The 18,028-nt window shown below is 41.3% G+C and overlaps 1 protein-coding gene across 2 annotated transcripts in view; it reads left to right on the top strand.

Annotated features, from left to right (window-relative positions):
* The window catches only part of NUP58 (nucleoporin 58), a 47,421-nt gene extending 35,083 nt beyond the window's left edge, over positions 1-12,338 (top strand). For both annotated transcript variants that reach the window (XM_089899720.1, XM_089899717.1), the window contains one exon: positions 9,240-12,338. In XM_089899720.1, coding sequence (XP_089755846.1) covers positions 9,240-9,322 — 83 coding nt within the window. In that variant the 3' untranslated portion in view covers positions 9,323-12,338. The remainder of the gene's footprint in view (positions 1-9,239) is intronic.
* The last annotated feature ends 5,690 nt before the right edge of the window (positions 12,339-18,028 follow it).

The following is an 18,028-nucleotide window of genomic DNA, read 5'->3' as shown; positions in this document are numbered from 1 at the left end:
CAGTAGTTGTTATTCATATGTAATTTTCTTATTATTCCTCTTCTATTCTCTGGTTGGTTTTTAGTGTTTTGTTTTCACTGGTTTATACATCTTGCTCTTTTGAAAAAAACAAAAGGCTGAATACAAGATAGCAAGTTCTTTGTCACTTGCTTTTGTCTTCTCAAAATTACAAAAACGTTTTAAATTATACACAAAAATATTGAGTAAAAAGTGAAAGTTGCCTTCAGCTCCTGGGCCCCAATCCCACTTTCTTCCCCACAGTGTCTGCTCTTTGTGGTTTGGTGTGTATCCTTTCAGATCCTTTTTAAAAATGCCTTTTCAGCATGTGTACAAATGTTCATTCTTTTTCTCTCTCTCATTTTCTCACATTTATTGTCTCTTAGATTCTTTTTCTTTTTTTTTTTAAACAAATGGGTTAACAGTCTGTGTGTTCTGTGACTTCCTTTTCTTCCCCTTTAGTGGCGTATCTTCTCTGCATGTCAGTCCACGGAGATTGACTTTTTGCTTACTGTCCTGTGGCATGGACGCCCGGTGATTTGTTCCAAATGTTACCTTTTCTTTCCAGTATTTCGCTTTCACAGAAGAGCTGCAGTGAATATCCTTGAACATGACTCTTGGTGCTTACGTTTAATGTTTCTCTGGGATCGATTGTAGAAGAGGAATTGCTGAAGAGGCATACAAGCTGTATGTTTTAATGTCAGACTGCCTTCCAAAAATGCTGTATAAACAGACACTCCTGTGGTATGTGTGAGTACCCACTTCCTGCCTGCAGCCCTAGGTAGTATCAGTCCTTAAAACAAGTACATGTGAGGTTGAACTTTTTAGCATGCATGTTAGCCATTTACATATTAACCTAGTTGCATCGTAATGTCCTGTGTCCGTTTTTACACCAGATCATTTAGGAGTTTCTCCTTATGGTCTCTGTAGACAATGTGTGCTAGTGTTTTTCTTACGAGACAGGTTGGACTTCTGGAGTCAGCTGGGCCCAGACCCCTGCCTCGAACCTGTGTGGTCTTGGGCAAGTTTCTTTTTCTACACCCCAGCTTCAGCACCTGCCAAGTGAGGACAGTAAAGGCAGGTGGCTGTGTGAAGGTGAAGTCTACATAAGGCACTTGGGTGCAGGACCTCTGACGCCGCAGAGGCATTTACCGTTCCCGCTCCGGTTCCCCAACTGCTCACTATAGCTGGTTGCTTTATTTCGGTTCCTGACGGGGAAGCTGCCCTATCTTCTTTCTCTGTTTCTTTGTTCTGTTTTTGTGTTGGGTGGCTCTTCTACGACCCTTATACTCTTTAGGATGCACCTATTTTGTCAAGTTCGATTTTTCTTAGGAAAAATCCTACTGGGATTTTTGATTAGGTTTATACAAATAAAATATATATCTGGGGAGAATTCACATCTTCATATGTACAGCATGGTATGTGCATTTATTAGGTCTTTTATTTCAGCAAGGTTTTACAGTGCTTGTTAGATCCCTGGTGGTTTTCCCTATCAGCATCTTAATTTTATTCCTCAGTGAGGATGTGTATCCTACAGTTAGTACAAATGCAGATTAACTGTTCTTTTGTGATAACATAGTAAGCCCAAATTAATGTACTGCTAATCTCAAATAGAGATTTTCACAACGAGGGAAGCTGAATAGTGCCTTTAGAAGTTTTGCAGTGGGATACTTTCGTGTGCGACATATTTGGGTTGCAACGGTCTATCGCGAGATAGGCAGCATCTCCTTCCTCTGTGCCTTGCCCCCGCCTCTCACTGTGGGTAAGTCTGGCTGCACTGTGCCTTTGGGAGCGCGCCACACGGTGTTGCTCAGGGGGCACGACTCGGGGGCTCGCTAACGTGGGCCCGGGGGTCTCATCTGAATCTCACTCACGGTCGTGTCTCATTTGTTGTGTGTAGTCTGTTCGGGCAGCACACTCAGAACTCTATATACTTGACCTTGTTCAGTCTCAGTATGATCCTAGAAAGCAGAAATCCCGTGCGCCCAGATGAAGGAACTGAGGTGCAGGCTAAGCAGTTTCCCCAAGGCCGCACAGCTCTTAAGTCGTGGGGCTGGGGATTTTCTGTGGAACAGGAATAGCAAGCTAACCTTCATGCCCATCCTCTGAAAGGCACCGAAGGTAATGTGGTTACATAATTTATACGGGGCAATTGCACACATACAGTAGACTGGGTTCCTGCAGGTAAGGGAAGTACCGAGGGCCCTGGGGCCTGAGGGAGAACAGTCACCCTCTAGGGTGTAAGGAGTGTTAGGAAGACATCCCAGCTCCTGGCAGGCAGGGTGGTCTGTCCACCTCGGACAGGGTAAGGGGAGCAGTGTGGGCTGTTTGAATCTTGTAAGAAGTTTAACAAGAAAGCCTTTCCAGGAAGGCTCGCCTGACCCCTCCCTGTAACTGAAACGAACACCACAAACTCAGACTGAGTGCGGCTGGATCCTTTTCTTGCCATGCGGAGATGTACCTCAGTGGCCCAAGAAAACCATGGAAATGGGCTGCAGGGGCTGAGAGACAGCAGCAGATGGAGGAAAGGGTAGGGATTACCAGAAAAATTGGTCTTGGCCCAGAATATTTTTGCCTTTCTCACTCCTTCATTCAGTGCCCATTTTTCTCTTCTTAATCTGACAATTCAAACAAACAAACAACCTACCAGGTCACAAAGGTTGCAGTGCTGAAGGTAGGCTGTAGATTTAAGTTGCAGAGAACTTGGTTTTGTCATCCTCACCCTTCTGAGCCCCCGGTAGCAGGTCAGTTTACTTCAGTAAATACTTAGATTTGCCGTGTGTGAGTCGCTGATGGGAGCTTAGCGGGCACAGATATAACTTGTTCCCCTCAGTCCTGTGAGGTGGATACTATCATTCCTTTTTTACAAATGAGAAAACAGGCACAGAAGTTAAGTAGTTACGGTCACTCCGCTAGTAAGTGGATGGGCCGGAGTTCAAACCCAGGCAGTTTTCTCAGAGTCTAGACTTTGATGCAAATAAGTATAATGCAGGGTGGGCTCTCTTATTAAGTTACGGGATAAAGATACAAAGAAAATTCTTGTGAGCACGGAATAGAGACTCTTCAGGCTTGGGGGAGTCAGAAATGCGTTGTACTAGGAAGTGGCTTTGAGCAGTGAGTATGAATATGATTTATTTTTATAAAGTATTTACAATTTGAAATGAAACATTTAATTAAAAGTAATCATAAGTAAGTGTGAACAGCATAAAGGGATAAAATTAAAAGCCACCAATACCCCCGTCTCCAGAGGAAGTTCCTGCGTTCCTTTTCATCTTGATTCTTGCTTTTCTTCATTCTTTTTAACAGCTGCGTGGCATATATGTCTGTATCCTGTTTAACTAGTTCCTTTGGTGAACACTTAGATGGTTTCTGGGGTTTTTTTGGCTATTAGAAATGATTCTACTAGGATAGGTGAAAATAGTATCCAATTTTATTGACGTTTCTTTATGTGAGTTTGAACATTTTCACGTGGGTATCGGCCATCTTAATTATTTGTAAGAGCTCTTTGGATGCAATCACTTTGTGTAGAAATGTTTGGAAAAATTAACAATTTTAAATCTTTAGTCTTGGATTCGTGTGACTGTTTTTTAAAAAATCACATCACCCCATTTCATGTTGTTTTTAAACATTCTTAATATTTAAATTACTTGTCTTATATATGGCAAATGTTTCACAGTTAATCTTTTCACGTCTGTTTATGGTCACTTGTTTTTGTTGTGTAGAAATTTTAATTTTCTTACGTTGCCAACATTTATTAGTCCTTTTGAAATGACTTCTGGGAATGAGTGAAAACTCGGTGGGAGGAAAAAAAGAGAATAAGACCTTTTAAGTTATACAGTTTATAAAGTCATATTAATATTTCATTGACACATCATAACGGTATGAAGATGCCTTTACAAGATTCAGCTGGGTGGCTGGGGTCAGATTGTAATGGGCGTGTCTGGACCGAAAGGCTTCACACCGCGAGGAAGTTTTTGAGCCCTGCAGTAACATTAAGGTTAATAACGTTAACCTTAATAATGGTACGGTAATTTCTCTTTCACAGATGAGGGAAGAAGCTAAGTAATTTGCCCAAAGTTATGCAAGTACGGAGTGATGATGCCAAGACTCAAACCCCAATATCATAGGTGTCATTCTAGTGAAATCCTCTTGCAACAGGTGATCATACGGAGAGCACTTTCAGCCCAGTGTCAGATATAATTAAAATCGCTCATATATGAGTAGAATAAAACGTCATTGACAGTCATCCCTATTTTTGATGATATGTAAATATTTAAAGATATATTTTGTATATTTTTGTATATCAATATTTTGCCCCTCTATTTGACTTTATATTATTATTAGTCCAGGGAATTCATTAGCCTTGAAAATAGCAGGATTTGTCTTCATTTTTTAATTCTTATTTTTTTATCAGAATCACATAACAAGGTTTAAAGAGCCAGATGTCTCTCTAAGGTTCATTACAAAAGCAGCACTCTCCCCTTCCTCTCCTTTTCGAAGGGGCTGTTTTGACCTTGTTAAGCTTTCGGTCAACTCTGTTTCCAGTCCCACCTCCACTGCTGTTTGCAGAAATAACTAAGGCTTCCCCACTGCAAGCTTCACATTTAGCTTTTTTGATTTTGCTGAGTCAGTTATTCCCATTCCAGTTTCTAAAATGTCATTGCCTCTTTTCCTATTTTCATTGTCTCTGTGGTTTTAGGCCACTTTTAAAACTTTAATCTTTTTATGGTGGTAATTTTATTGGAAATTCATTTAATTTAAAATTTCAATTTTCTTTTCTGGAAGTTGTGATTGGTCCTTTAAAAAGTATGCCTGGGTCACTTTTTGGTAATCTCTTATTCCTTATTTACACTTTCTTTCCTTTATGTATTATTCAACATACTTATTTTATATTTGTCATTGGTAAGTCCAATACCTAAAGTCAATAGGGTCTGATTTTGTTATTTGTTTTCTCTGCTGTCTTTTGTTCCATGTGACTTGTCTTTCTCCTTGTGTTTCGTAATTTTTATTTGTGAGCTCGTCTTTGATAGGAATTTATCAATTCTTTGAGGCCGAAGATGTGCCCCTCCAGACAGGAACTTCTGTCAGGCCCCTGAGGGCATGGCCAGCCCGGGTCCACTTTAATGTAACGTCTCACTCTGAGGATGTTTTGGACCATGTATGAAGTGTGACTTGAAACCATAGTCCCTGTTGAGAGTCAGCTCTAAGCAGTGAATTCTCAGAGCAGAATTTTCTTTCACTTCAGAGAGCCAAGGCTACAAGAGGCAAGTTTTCTGTGTCAGATACTTTATCTACATATCTGTCTATCTGCCTATCCTTTCTATCTATTATCTGTCTATCTATCTCCCTCCCTATCTATCTATCTATCTATCTATCTCCCTATCTATCTATCTATCTATCTATCTATCTATCTATCTATGGTAGTGCTAAGAAAGGAGTTGGCAAACTATAGCCTGTGGGTGGAAACCAGGCCACTTCCTGTTTTTATAAATAAGGCTTTACTAGGGCACAGCCGTGCCCAATTGTTTACTGACCATCTGTGACCGCTTCTGCTCATCCACAGCAGAGGTAGGTAGTTGGGACAGCGACCTCATGGCCCGTGAAGCCTAAGATAATCACTATCTCTGGCCCGCTGGAGAGAATGTCTGCAGACTCCTAGTGTAGACCTTTGACAGCCCTGTTCTGTAGGGGTTCTTTGATCTCCTTGCCTCACATGGCTTACATCACTTAGGGTGTGGTCAAGCTGCTTTATTAGAGGACTCAAGGTACAGTGGCTTAGAGAAGATGGTTTCTCTTTCACACGGTGGTGCAGGGAGCTGTCTGGGGGTGACATGGCTGCTTGGGGGCCCAGACTCCCGACAGTGTGGTTCTGCCCCATCTGCGTGGTGGGGTGGATTTGCACTCAAGCTCCTGGAGGAAGGAAAGGGTGGAGAGGAGAGGGACACTTTTCCTCTGCAGAGTGTGATCCAGCGGTTGCACATGTCACTTCTGCTCATGTCAACTGGCCAGAACCTCCTCGCAGAACTGCACGTGAGGCTGGGGATGTCTTTTGGTGGGTGGTCTCACACTCCCCTAAAACTCCTGTTGGCAGAGAAGAGGGAAGAAGGGTTCCTGGCTCTCGGCTTGACTCTTGAACAGCTGCTAAGACTTGGGATCAGGGGCCACTACCAGTCTCAGGGCCCCCCTTCCTCAAGCTTTGACTTCATTTCTGGCTTCTAAGAATTTACCTTACTTTCATGCTAACTCAGCTGTGAGTTTAAAAGGCATGTTTAAAAATTATATCCATCACTTTCAGCTGTTTTGTATTTTTGGACATCTAATCCAAATACCGTTCTAAATAGAGGGCTTTGGCTTAATTTTTATGGGCCTACCTTCTGTTGAATCTCTCTTATTCCTGATTTGGGTGTAAGCTGACCTAGATTGCACCTGAGCTCAGTAGTGATTCTAGTCTCCTTTGTCCATGATCTAGTCTATATTATTCTTTCTTCAGAATAACTTCCCTTCTCTTGGCTTTTATTTTATTTTATTTTTCGGTACGTGGGCCTCTCACTGTTGTGGCCTCTCCCATGCGGAGCACAGGCTCCGGACGCGCAGGCTTAGCGGCCATGGCTCACGGGCCCAGCCGCTCCGCGGCATGCAGGATCCTCCTGGACCGGGGCACGAACCCGCGTCCCCTGCATCGGCAGGCGGACTCTCAACCACTGCGCCACCAGGGAAACCCGGCCGTTTACTTTTTCACTCTGTTTCTGGTGTTGCTCTTTAGTTTTGGCTTCTGTAACTTTACGTTCAGAGGTTACAGACTAGAGTTCTGCCACTTGATCTTTCTAGTCAACAGAATGTTTGCTGATTTTTAAAAACCAGATTTTACATAAAATTCCAAATCTCTTACTTCTGAGAACTCAGTGGAAGGATCTGGCAGCAGTGCCTCAGCCTTCCTGCAGAGGGAGCTGCCCCTTCAGCTGTCACTCACCCTCCAGTTAGCCCCACTCCCCACCCCTCTCTACCGCCTCCTGCATTCACATCACTCTACCTACTGAATCATCTGTTTGCCACTGGCTTTGTCCACCCCTCCTTCCCGCTTTCATTACCACGGGAGTCCTCTCCACACACTCCCCACTGGTGCCATGACTTGTGTAGGAGGGTGGGGGAGGTATTTTCTCCATTTCACAATAGGGAAAACCAACTCACACAGGGCAGGTGTCACGCACAGGCGTTAAAGTTCCAATAAGCCTTAGGAAGGAAAATGTACTCACGTGTAGTAAATTCCTCGGTGCTGGGAAAGCATTTGATGTCAATCGCTTTGAATGCGGTGAATCTGGAGCTCTGCAGTTTCAGAGTTGCGGAATCTGGAGCTCTGCAGAGCAGGGCAGCTGGCAGCAGGGGCAGGAGGGGTGGTTTCCTTCCTATCCCAGGGCGAGTTATAAATGCTGCACAGGTACTCAGCGCACGGTGTATGTTTCCTAACCTGTTGTGTTATGACAGCCTTCTGTAATGAGACGGTTTTTGTGTTTTACTCTTTTGTAAGTACGTTAATAACAAGGAATGATTCTTTCCAATCATTGTTTACACCTTCTGTGTTAGCTGCACAGAAGATTGGTCTAAAGAGCAAGGTTCTTTTAAATAATTTAGCCCAAAACAGTAATGTGCTGAGTATTTATTCCTCCTGGTCTCAAAAAGAATTCCTTCTGCTCAAAAATACTATGTTTTATTTACAGTTGGTTTAGAATGAGTGATTCTTCACTTTTTAAATCCTATGTTTGCAGATAATAACATATTTTTGAACACCTATTATAAGCCAAGCAGGCTTTAATCTGTGCCGTCCGAAGTGGTGGCCACTAGCCATATGTGGCTACTGAACACATGAAATAGGGCCAGTGGGACTGGAAACCTGAATTTTAAAATTCATTTGAATCAATTTAAAATTTTAAAACTGACGTTCAGTTCAAATACTGGGCAGCATTTAAGTGTGTCTGGAACTACTTGGGTACGTGAGTCTACTTTTTCAATTGTAAATTTTACAAAGCCTAAATGCAAACCAAGTAGTTCTAAGGTACATTTAGCATCCAGATTGAGAAGCATTTGCGTATAAAATTCACACTGGATTTCAGAGACTTAGTGTGAAAATATTAATATTTGTATATTGATTTCATGTCGAAAAGATAATATATTGAGTTAAAACATGATTAAAGTTAATTTCATGTATGTCTTTTACTTGTTTTAATGTGGCTAGTAGAAAATTTTAAATTACGTATGTGACTTTATATTTTTTGGACAGTGCTGGTTTAGATGATACTAACCATGGTCCTGGGACCGTATATGGCTTATTATACACCAAAAAGAGAAATAAATTGCAGATTTTAAATATGCTTCTTTTTAAAATAATCTCGAGGTCAATCGTTGTAACAGCCTCCTGTCTGGTATCCCTGCTTTCATTGTCTCTGCCCTCTCCACCAGCAGAATTCCTAGTTACCTTCTTAAAATGCAAATAGGATTATGGGAAGCCAAGCTCTTTGGCGCTCTTTGTTCCAAACTCTCCAGCATAAAATGCAAGCCCCTCACAGCCTCGTCCTTACTTTCACCCGCCCCTTGGGGCACCGTCACACCAAGGCCCTCCTAGAACTGCACACCCCTTCCACCCCTCTGCTTGTGCACGAGCCGTTTCTTTGGAGTAAATGCTGGCCTTTCAGTGCCATCTTGCCTCATCCTTCCCAGCTCCTCCTGCAAAGTGAATACACACCTTTGCACTCTGCTTAGACTTTGGGCCTCAGAGGGCAGGCTTCCCACGTCATGGTTTTGTTACTTGATGGTCTGTTTGTCGCCCACGTTAGATTGAGTAATCCCAGAAGAGGAGCCCTGTCTTGTGTTTGTTTTGGTTTGGTTTTGTATCCTCAATACGTATCATCTAATTGGACTCCATACATAGCTGTGAATTAAGCAATTAGGGCAGTGCAGTGGGAAAAGTTTAGTTAACTCAGTGACCCATTGCCAACCTATCTCTGTCTAGATGTTGGAACCATGCTGCTGGGGTAGAATCTCTCCTCCACCACTTAGTAGGTGTATGACCTTGGCCTAGTTTAACATCTTTGTGCCTCTTTAGTAAAATAAAGTGACCAATACCTGTGTTCCAGGTTGATTGTGCAAATTGAAATGAGTTAACTTATGTAAGGTGTAAGCTAAGCACGTAGTAAATATTAACTACACTTCTCCTAATACAGTCTAAACTATTTTTCTTTTTCTCTCAGGCAACAAATCACGGGTTTTAACTGGATTTCGAAAACCCAGTGTTACAGAAACCAATGAACTAGGAAGAAAAATCCAGTTCTGAGCAGGCATTGAATCAGCAAATATCTGCTTTGCAAGGAACATCTGATTATCATTTTGGGCATCTCATTTAAGAACAGAACTACATGTCGTAGAGTGTTTGGTCAAGATTTTTAGAATTCAGGAAAGAAAACTTGCCCCTGTTGTTTAAGGACAATGTAATGGAATATATACGAGATCCTGGGAATGTTTAAAGTGATTGCAAGCAGCCCACTAACCCAGTGTATGGAAGGAGTAGTGGAAAATTCATAGATGGAACAGGCAAAGTTGATACAAGAGACAACTGGCCAAGTAGAGTGAATTAAATGTGTGTAGCTTTATGCAACTCATTCTTTTTTAAAAAAAGAACTTCACTGAGATATGATTCACATACCGTACATTGAATGAAGGGTGCATTCCAGTGGTTTTTTAGTGTATTCACAAAGTTGTGCAATGTCACAATCTAATACTAGAACATTTTTGCCACCCCAGAAAGAAACCCCATACACATTAGCAGTCACTCCCCATTCCCCATCGCCACCGCCCCAAGCCCTAGGGAACCATTCATCTACTTTGTGTTTCCACGTATTTGCCTATCCTATTCATACAAATGTGACTATAGCTTCTTTCACTTAGCATAATGTGCCCTAGGGTCATCCATGTTGCAGGATATATCAGTACTTTATTCCTTTTTGTTGCTGAATAATATTCCATTGGGTGGATATAGTCTATAATCAATAAAAATGACCAAATCTGAAGAACAGAAGAAAGATTGGAAAAATATGAAGAGAGTTTTAGGAACCTGTGGTACAAAATTTATAAATCTAACATTTGTGTGAAAAGAGTCCCAGAAGAGGAGGAGATAAATGTTGGAGCAGAGGCAACACTGAAAGAAATAATAGCCAGAAACGTTCTAAATTTGATGAAAGACATACCTTTACAGATTCAAAAGGCTCACCAAACTTTCAGCAGAACAGATTCAAAGACGGTCTGCTAGATATAGTCAAACTACGTAAGACCAAAGATAAAATAATATTTAAAGTTACTAGAGGAAAATGACAATTTGAATAATGATGGATTTCTCCTGAGAAACCACGAGTGCCAATAGAACCACATCTTTAAAGCGCTGAAGGAAGATGTGTGTGGACGTAGTGCTTACGATGACTCTGAGGCCAAGGGCCTTGGGGGAGGAGGAATTGGACCTCTGTGGTTGCAAGGTTTCTACAGTTCATTAACTTGAAATAGATTCGAAAGTTTAAGGATGTATATTATAATCCCTAGAGCAATCACCACCACCAAACGCAGAAATACAAGATACAGCCAAAATGCCAAAAGATGAATTAAAATGGAGATGGAATGCTAAGTAAGCTCAAATATTGAAGAGAAGGCAGTGAAGGGAACAGATGAAAACTTCAGGGGTGAAGGAAATGTTTGTTACCTTGACTGTGGTCACGCACAGATAAAGGCATTTACCAGACCGTATCACACTGAACACTTCACGTGTATGTGGTCTACTGTACACCAGTTTTACCTCAGAAAAGTAAAAGAGAGAGAGAATGGGAAGAAATTAGGGCAGCAAGAAAAGGCAACCCTTTTGAGGAGATTCTTGAAAAGTAGGGTAAGAATTGGAGGGAAAATTAGAATCAAGAATTTTTTTTCACATGCTAGAATAATGGTCTATTTGTATGTTGACTGAAAAGACCCAATGAGAAAGAAAAATCGGTATGCAAGAGAGAGAGGAGAGAACTGTTAGATGTCCTTGGATAAATGAGGGGAGAGGGGGGGTCTGTCTTAAGATTGGAGACAGCAGATCACAGTCACTCAAGGAGAGCGGGGTTTACGGGCATCCGTTGAGGAAGGTGGGAAGACCAGGTGAGCGCTTGTGAAAGCTGAGTGGTGATGCGGGTGGAAGTGTGGAGGGTTGAGAGAAAGTTATGAAATAATCACCTCATGACAGCGAGAGAGTGAAGAGATCAGATAGCCAGGCAGTACTGAGTACCCTTTAAGGTTGGCGGTCATGAAGTCAACAAGCCCAGTCAGCTCAGTGGGCATTTTTCTTCTCCACGTTCAGATGTTCAGATTTTAGTGTATGGAAGGTAGAGACTTGCACGAAATCAGGTTTTAGGTTAGCCAAGCAGGTACAATAAAGGTAGAGAAGGACAAGGGGTTTGGGATTGTAGAATTGAAACTGGAATAGGAGGGAAATGAAGAGTTGAACTCAATGAAATTAGAATCAGTGGGTTTTAGGTCCTATGGCAATGGAGGGATTATTTGATATTCAAGAGAATGTGCTGGAAAACTAGATGATGGAGGAGGATGTGATGACTGAGGTTGAGATTCGGGAGGTTTTCCAGTTACTCGTGATGACCAAGTTTAGAGCTGCGCTTGCCAACACAATAGTCACTAGCCTCGGCTAGTGGTTATGTAAATTAATTAAAAGTCACTGAAAGGGAAAATTCAGTTCTTCAGTCACACTAGCCACCTTTGAAAGCCGCACGTGACAGATGAACACCATATTGCACTGCACAGGTATAGGGCATTTCCATCATCGTCGCAGCCCTCCCTATTGGACGGTGCCGGGCGTGTGCCCGTGGGAGTGGATGCTGACAGAATGGGTGGAGAAAGGGAAGTTGAGGAACCCTGAGTCCGGGGCGCCGCATGGATCACGTGCAGGGATATGGAGTCATCCAGAATCATAGCAGGAGTAGTGTTGGAAAGAGTGGGAGGCACTCAGGAGCTGAGTCTTTGAGGAATGAGAAGGAGGGATGACCCAGGGTAGCCAGGGGTACAGCCCGATGGCCTGAACTCTGGAGCTCAGGGGTTCTTTGGAAGAGGAGAGAGACTGGCCCGGAAGCAGCCATGAGGGGGAGAAAGACAGGTCCACTGTCTCCTGGCCAGGTGCAGGGGATGAGGGGAAGGATGGAAGAGATGCAGTGCCCTGGGGGAGAGGGGTTTCCATCACAGCCAGAAGGCGAGGGGTCTTCAGAGCTGAGGCTCTAAGGGGCTTGCTGATGACTGACCTCCATTGCCGAGGACACTGAATTCAAGAACTGGGGGCGGGGGGGGGGGCGATTGACGGGGCTAGGGGTCAACGTGCAAGGTGTAATGTGTGTGAATGTGGGAGTTGAGGGGTAAGTGGGGGCCCTGGGGTAGTGCGGGTCTGGCAGGAGGGTAAAGGGCATCTCGGGCTTCGTGCTGCTGGTGTCAGGGCTGCAGGGTTGAGTGGTGGGACTGGGAAACCAGCCTGGAGCTTGCAGAATCCCAGTGAGCCTCTCAGGACCTGCCGGGGAGGTCTGCAGCCTGGGGCAAAGCTGTTCTTCCTTTGAGCACGTGGGGCTCCCTCAGGACTCTCGTACACGGGAACCTGGACCAAATCTACAGTTTTCTTCACTTAAAAAATGTATTATGTAATCTTTGATACATACAAAAAAAGGAAGAGCAGTTTACATGGGATAATAAAATAAATGCAGGTATCCTATAAGAAGTCTATAATAATAACAAGCATATGATATATAATAACCACTAGGATGCATAGTACGTATAAATATAAAAATAAAAGTATAAGTTTTGAGTAATAATGATAAACACTCATGAAATCACCGTCTAATTTAGAAACCAGAAGATGGTCAACGTTTCTGAAGCTACCTGTGTATTCTTACCTGACCCCATCTCCCTGGCTCCCCGCAGAAGTAACCACTGTTCTAAGTTGTATTCTCCCCTTTTCCTTTGATGTTTTAAATGTAATTTTTAAATCCCATATGCATATTTCCATAAACATTTCCTTTTCCTTTTTTTTTTTTTTTGGTTTATTTTTATTTTTGGCTGCGTTGGGTCTTCATTGCTGCTCATGGGCTTTCTCTATTTGTGGCGAGTGGTGGCTTCTCTTGTTGCGGAGCATGGGCTCTAGGCACGTGGGCTTCAGCAGTTGTGGCGCATGGGCTTAGTTGCTCTGCGGCATGTGGGATCTTCCCGGGCCAGGGATTGAACCCGTGTCCCCTGCATCAGCAGGCGGATTCTTAACCACTGCACCACCAGGGAAGTCCTTTGCTTGTTTTTGAGTGTTACAAAAATGCTATCTTGTATGTAGTCTGCAAATTGCTTATTTTCACTCAACATTATATTTCCACGGTTTACCCATGCCATACCTAGGCATATCTAGGTTCATGAATTTTCACCAAGACATAACGTTCATTGTGTGAAAGGGTCCAAAGGCGTGAGGAGTGTTTGAGTGTGTAGAAGGTCAGTGTTGTCGCGGGACTTGTGTAGATTTCCATCCCCAGCGGCAGTGTTTGTGAGCCCCTGTTCTTTCACATCCTCACTAGTATTAGGAAAGAGAGATTCCTTAATTTTTGCCAATCTAATTGGTATTCAGTGGTACCTCCTGGTGGTTTTAATTTTGTTACTAAATGACTAATAAGGTTGGAAATGTTTTCGTATGTCTACGGGCCATTCATGCTTTCTTTTCAGTTAAATACCTGTGATATATTTTGCCCAGTTTTTCTATTGCGTTTTTTTCTTATTAATCCATAAATTCTAGCTGTTCATCCTTTGTTGGTTATATGTGTTAACAATATTTAACCACAGTTTGTGGCTTGTCTGATAGTGTCTTTGGATGAGAAGTTCTTAGTTTTAAAGTAGATGAAATCATTCATCTTTTTCCTTTATGACTCATGGATTTTTGTTGTTGTTTATTTTAAAAGTCTTTCCCGACTTAGAAGTCATAAAGGTCACTCCAACTGGAATTGACTTGTATACGGTGTGAGAAACACAATCTCATTTTTTTCACTTGGAAACTCAACACTGTTCATTTAATAATCTATTATTTCCCCGCTGCCTGGAGTGCAGCCTGTGTCATAGGTCAAGTTTCCTGTGTGTGTACATCTCTGGCTCACTATTCTGCTCTGTGGGTTTCTCTCTCCCAGCATCAATTCTACACTGACTTAATTGTTATAGAGACTAAATTATGAACCTAATTTCTATAACTTCATAATAAGTCTAGTAGGTTAAATTCTCCTACTTGGTTCTTTTGGGGGTATCTTGCTTATTCTTGGCTCTTATAAAGTTGAAAATCTACCTTTCAAGTGTCATGAAAATTCCTATTGGAAACTTGTTTTAAATTTGATCAAATCTGTGCATTAATTTGTGGATAATGACATCATATAACACTGAGTTTTCCTTCCAATGAGCATTGTATAGGGGTCTATTTTGGCGAGGTCTTTTTAATATCTTTTAATAAAGTTTTAGAACTTTTTTCCATAATAGTACGTGCAACTATTCATTAGATTTATTCACAAGCCCTTATTGCTACTGTAAGTGGTATCGAGTTTTTAAAGAAAACAATTAGCATTTCTTATTGTATAGCAATGCAATTGAATGTCATGTAATGAATTTGTATTCAGCAATCTTGCTAAATCCTTATTAATTCTAACAATTTATCCGTATATGTTTTAGAAATTTCTACTTTGACAATCGTATCGTCTGCAAATAATCAGTTTTGTTTCTTCCTTTCCAATCCTTTGTTCTTATACTTGATTTTATTCTCTTACTCTCTTAGCTGGGTGTGCTGGTACAATGTTGAATGAAGTGGAAATAATAGTCAGCATCAGACTTCCCTGGTGGCACAGTGGTCAAGAATCTGCCTGCCAGTGCAGGGGACACGGGTTCGATCCCTGGTCCGGGAAAATCCCACATACCACGGAGCAACTAAGCCCGTGTGCCACAACTACTGAGCCCGCGTGCCACAACTACTGAAGCCCGTGCACCTAGAGCCCATGTTCCGCCACAAGAGAAGCCACCGCAATGAGAAGCCCGCCCACCACAGCTAGAGAAAGCCCGCGCACAGCAACAAAGACCCAACGGAGCCAAAAAAAAAAAAAAAAGTCACATCCTTGTCTTTTTCCTGATCCTAAAGGAAATGCTGTCAGTATGTCACCATTAAGGGGTTTTTTGTTTGGTTTGGTTCGGTTTGGATTCTCTTTATCTAGGTAAAGAAGTTCCCTTGTAGTCAGTTTTAAAAAATCATGAGTAGGTATTGGATTTCTTGCTTTTTCTGCATCCATTGAAATGGTTTTCTCCTTTAATCGTTAATGTGCTAAATTGTATTAACTTATTTTCTGTTAAACTACTCTTGCATTCCTAGGATAAGCCAAACTTGGTCTTGATGTTATTACCTTTTTTACAAACTACCCTCTCATCCTTTCTCTCTCTCTCTCCACGCCCACATTCCCCCATCCCATGCAGTTTATCCATTTTAGTAGTCTTTTGAAGGACTAATTTTTTGACTTTGTGATCCTCTGATTTGTATGTTTCTTTCCTATCTCATTAATTTCTGTTCTCATTTTTAGTATCTTCTATCTTCTTTGGGTTTACTCTGTTGCTCTTTTTACTATTTTCTAAAAACGGACATTTAGCTAATTAATTTTTGGGTTCTTTTTCATTTTTTTTTTCTAACATAAACACGAGGTCTCTAACTTAGCTCTCTGTGTCAGTTTAGCATTATCCCACAAGTTTGTTTGTTTGTTTTGTTTTGTTTTGTTTTTGCAGTACGCGGGCCTCTCACTGTTGCGGCCTCTCCTGTTGTGGAGCACAGGGTCTGGACGCGCAGGCTCAGCGGCCATGGCTCATGGGCCCAGCCGCTCCGCGGCATGTGGGATCTTCCCGGACCGGGGCACGAACCCTGCAACGGCAGGCGGACTCTCAACCACTGCGCCACCAGGGAAGCCCTATCCCACAAGTTTTGATAATACTTTATTTTCATTAATGTTCAGTTCTAAGTATTAATTTTCAGCACAAGTTCTTTGATTCGTGAATCATCTAGAAAGAAATCTACATTTTCAACCATATTCCTTAAAATACGTATATTTATTGTTGTCATGAATTTCTAACTTAGTTGGATTGTGGTCTTAGAATGTGGTCATCTGAATATTACATGTTTTGAAATTTTTGATATAGCACTTGTTCCATTTTTACAATGTGTACTTGAAGAGAACATTTATTCTCTTGACTGTTGAGTGTGAGGTTTCAATGCCTATTAAAAATTAAACTTTTAACTGTGTTATTTAAATCCTCTACCTCTTGTTTGTTTGTTTGCTTTTGGTCCACTTGACCTATCAGTGATGAAATAGCAGTCATAGAGCATTTGCTATGTACCAGGCAACGTTCTAGAGTCTTTATATTAGTTACTAGGTAGTGATCTTAACTGTCCTGTGAGGTGAGTACTATTATTATCCTCATTTTACAGATGAGGAAACTGAAATAAATTGAGTAACATCTCCAAGGTCACACAGCTAGTAAGGACCAGGGTGAGGAATCACATGTGGCCTTCTGGCTACAGAGGGCATGCTCTGAGCTCCCACAATATTGGCGTATGTATTTTCCACTAAAGTTCTATCAGGTTTTCATTATATGTACTAAGGCTATTGTGGTAGGTAAATTGAATCTTTTCTCATTAGGCAGAACCCTTTTTATCTCTAGTAATATTACTATCATCTACTTATTAACATAATCACTCCTGCTTCCTTTTTGTTAATATCCACAAAATGTTGCTTTTGCTTTCAGCCTTTCTGTGTGCTTATATTTTTGGCATGTCTCTTATAAACAGCATTTAGCTGGATAATTAGTTTATTTCAATTTTTATTTTTCTTGGTATACGTGTTTAAGACTACACATTTTATCATTTTGTTTAACAGTACGTCATAGATTCTGATACTTAGTGCTTTTCAATATCTTGATTCTTTAGAAATTTTGTGGTTAAAAAAATTTTCCCCTTTCACCTAAGAGTTTCTTAAAGGCAAGGTTTTACATTTCCAGTGGAAGGACTTTTTAAAAATGCTTGTTTTGCTGGGACTCTTTAAAGGGAAAGAAACACACAGACATACACTCAGGCCCAGTCTCTGACTTCAGTCTATTGGGTGTGCTACGTGTGGTGAAGTTTCATCAAATATCCCAATATGAAAAAAAATAACCAAACTAAAATGGACGGAAATACTGAAATTAAGATAAATATTTCTTCTCAATTTTTTAAAAGATTTTTTTGATGTGGAACATTTTTTTTTAAAGTCTTTGTTGAATTTGTTACAAATTGCTTCTGTTTTATGTTTTTTGGTTTTTTGGCCACAAGGCATGTGGGATCTTAGCTCTCTGACCAGGGATCGAACCTGCACCCCCTGCATTGGAAGGCGAAGTCTTAACCACCGGACCGCCAGGGAAGTCCCTAGAGGCAAATATTTCTTGACTGCAGGAACTTCTTGACTTAGTTTCCAAACAATTTCTTTTGTATGAAGGTAAGACCATGAAAAAATAATGAGAGGCTACAGTCTTTATACTATATATATTTTTTGCAGCATGCGTTAATTTTAAACAGTGTTATTAGCTTCCTATTGTGGAGGGTGAAAGAAAGCCAGTAACCCCATCTCATTCCTCTCACTTCGCATCTTTCTATACCCAATTTTTATATTACAAGAGTCATATTGCTATTTTTTGTTGATACGGTTTACATCACTTACCTTTCCAGAACAATGCTTCCACAGTTATTTAGTTGTAATTATAAAATCATTTGGACTTCACCAGTCTTTGTTGGTTTGCACTCCATTTTGATTCCTCTGTTGCTTGCTTGAATTTCATCTCTAGCAATTTTTTTTCCAGAAAGCTCTATAAGTGCTATGTTGACTAGTTCTTACATCCTAATTGCCTTATTTTCCTTTAAATTCTTTGTTATTATTGCTTCCTTATG

The sequence above is a fragment of the Delphinapterus leucas genome, chromosome 18 (assembly GCF_059928025.1).
Source record: "Delphinapterus leucas isolate spDelLeu-1000000601 "Yukka" chromosome 18, BTC_Dleu_Yukka2, whole genome shotgun sequence".
NCBI classification, from domain to species: Eukaryota; Metazoa; Chordata; class Mammalia; order Artiodactyla; family Monodontidae; genus Delphinapterus; species Delphinapterus leucas.
The sequence above is the reverse complement of the archived record's forward strand: the minus strand, read 5'-3'. Positions and strand labels throughout refer to the sequence as shown.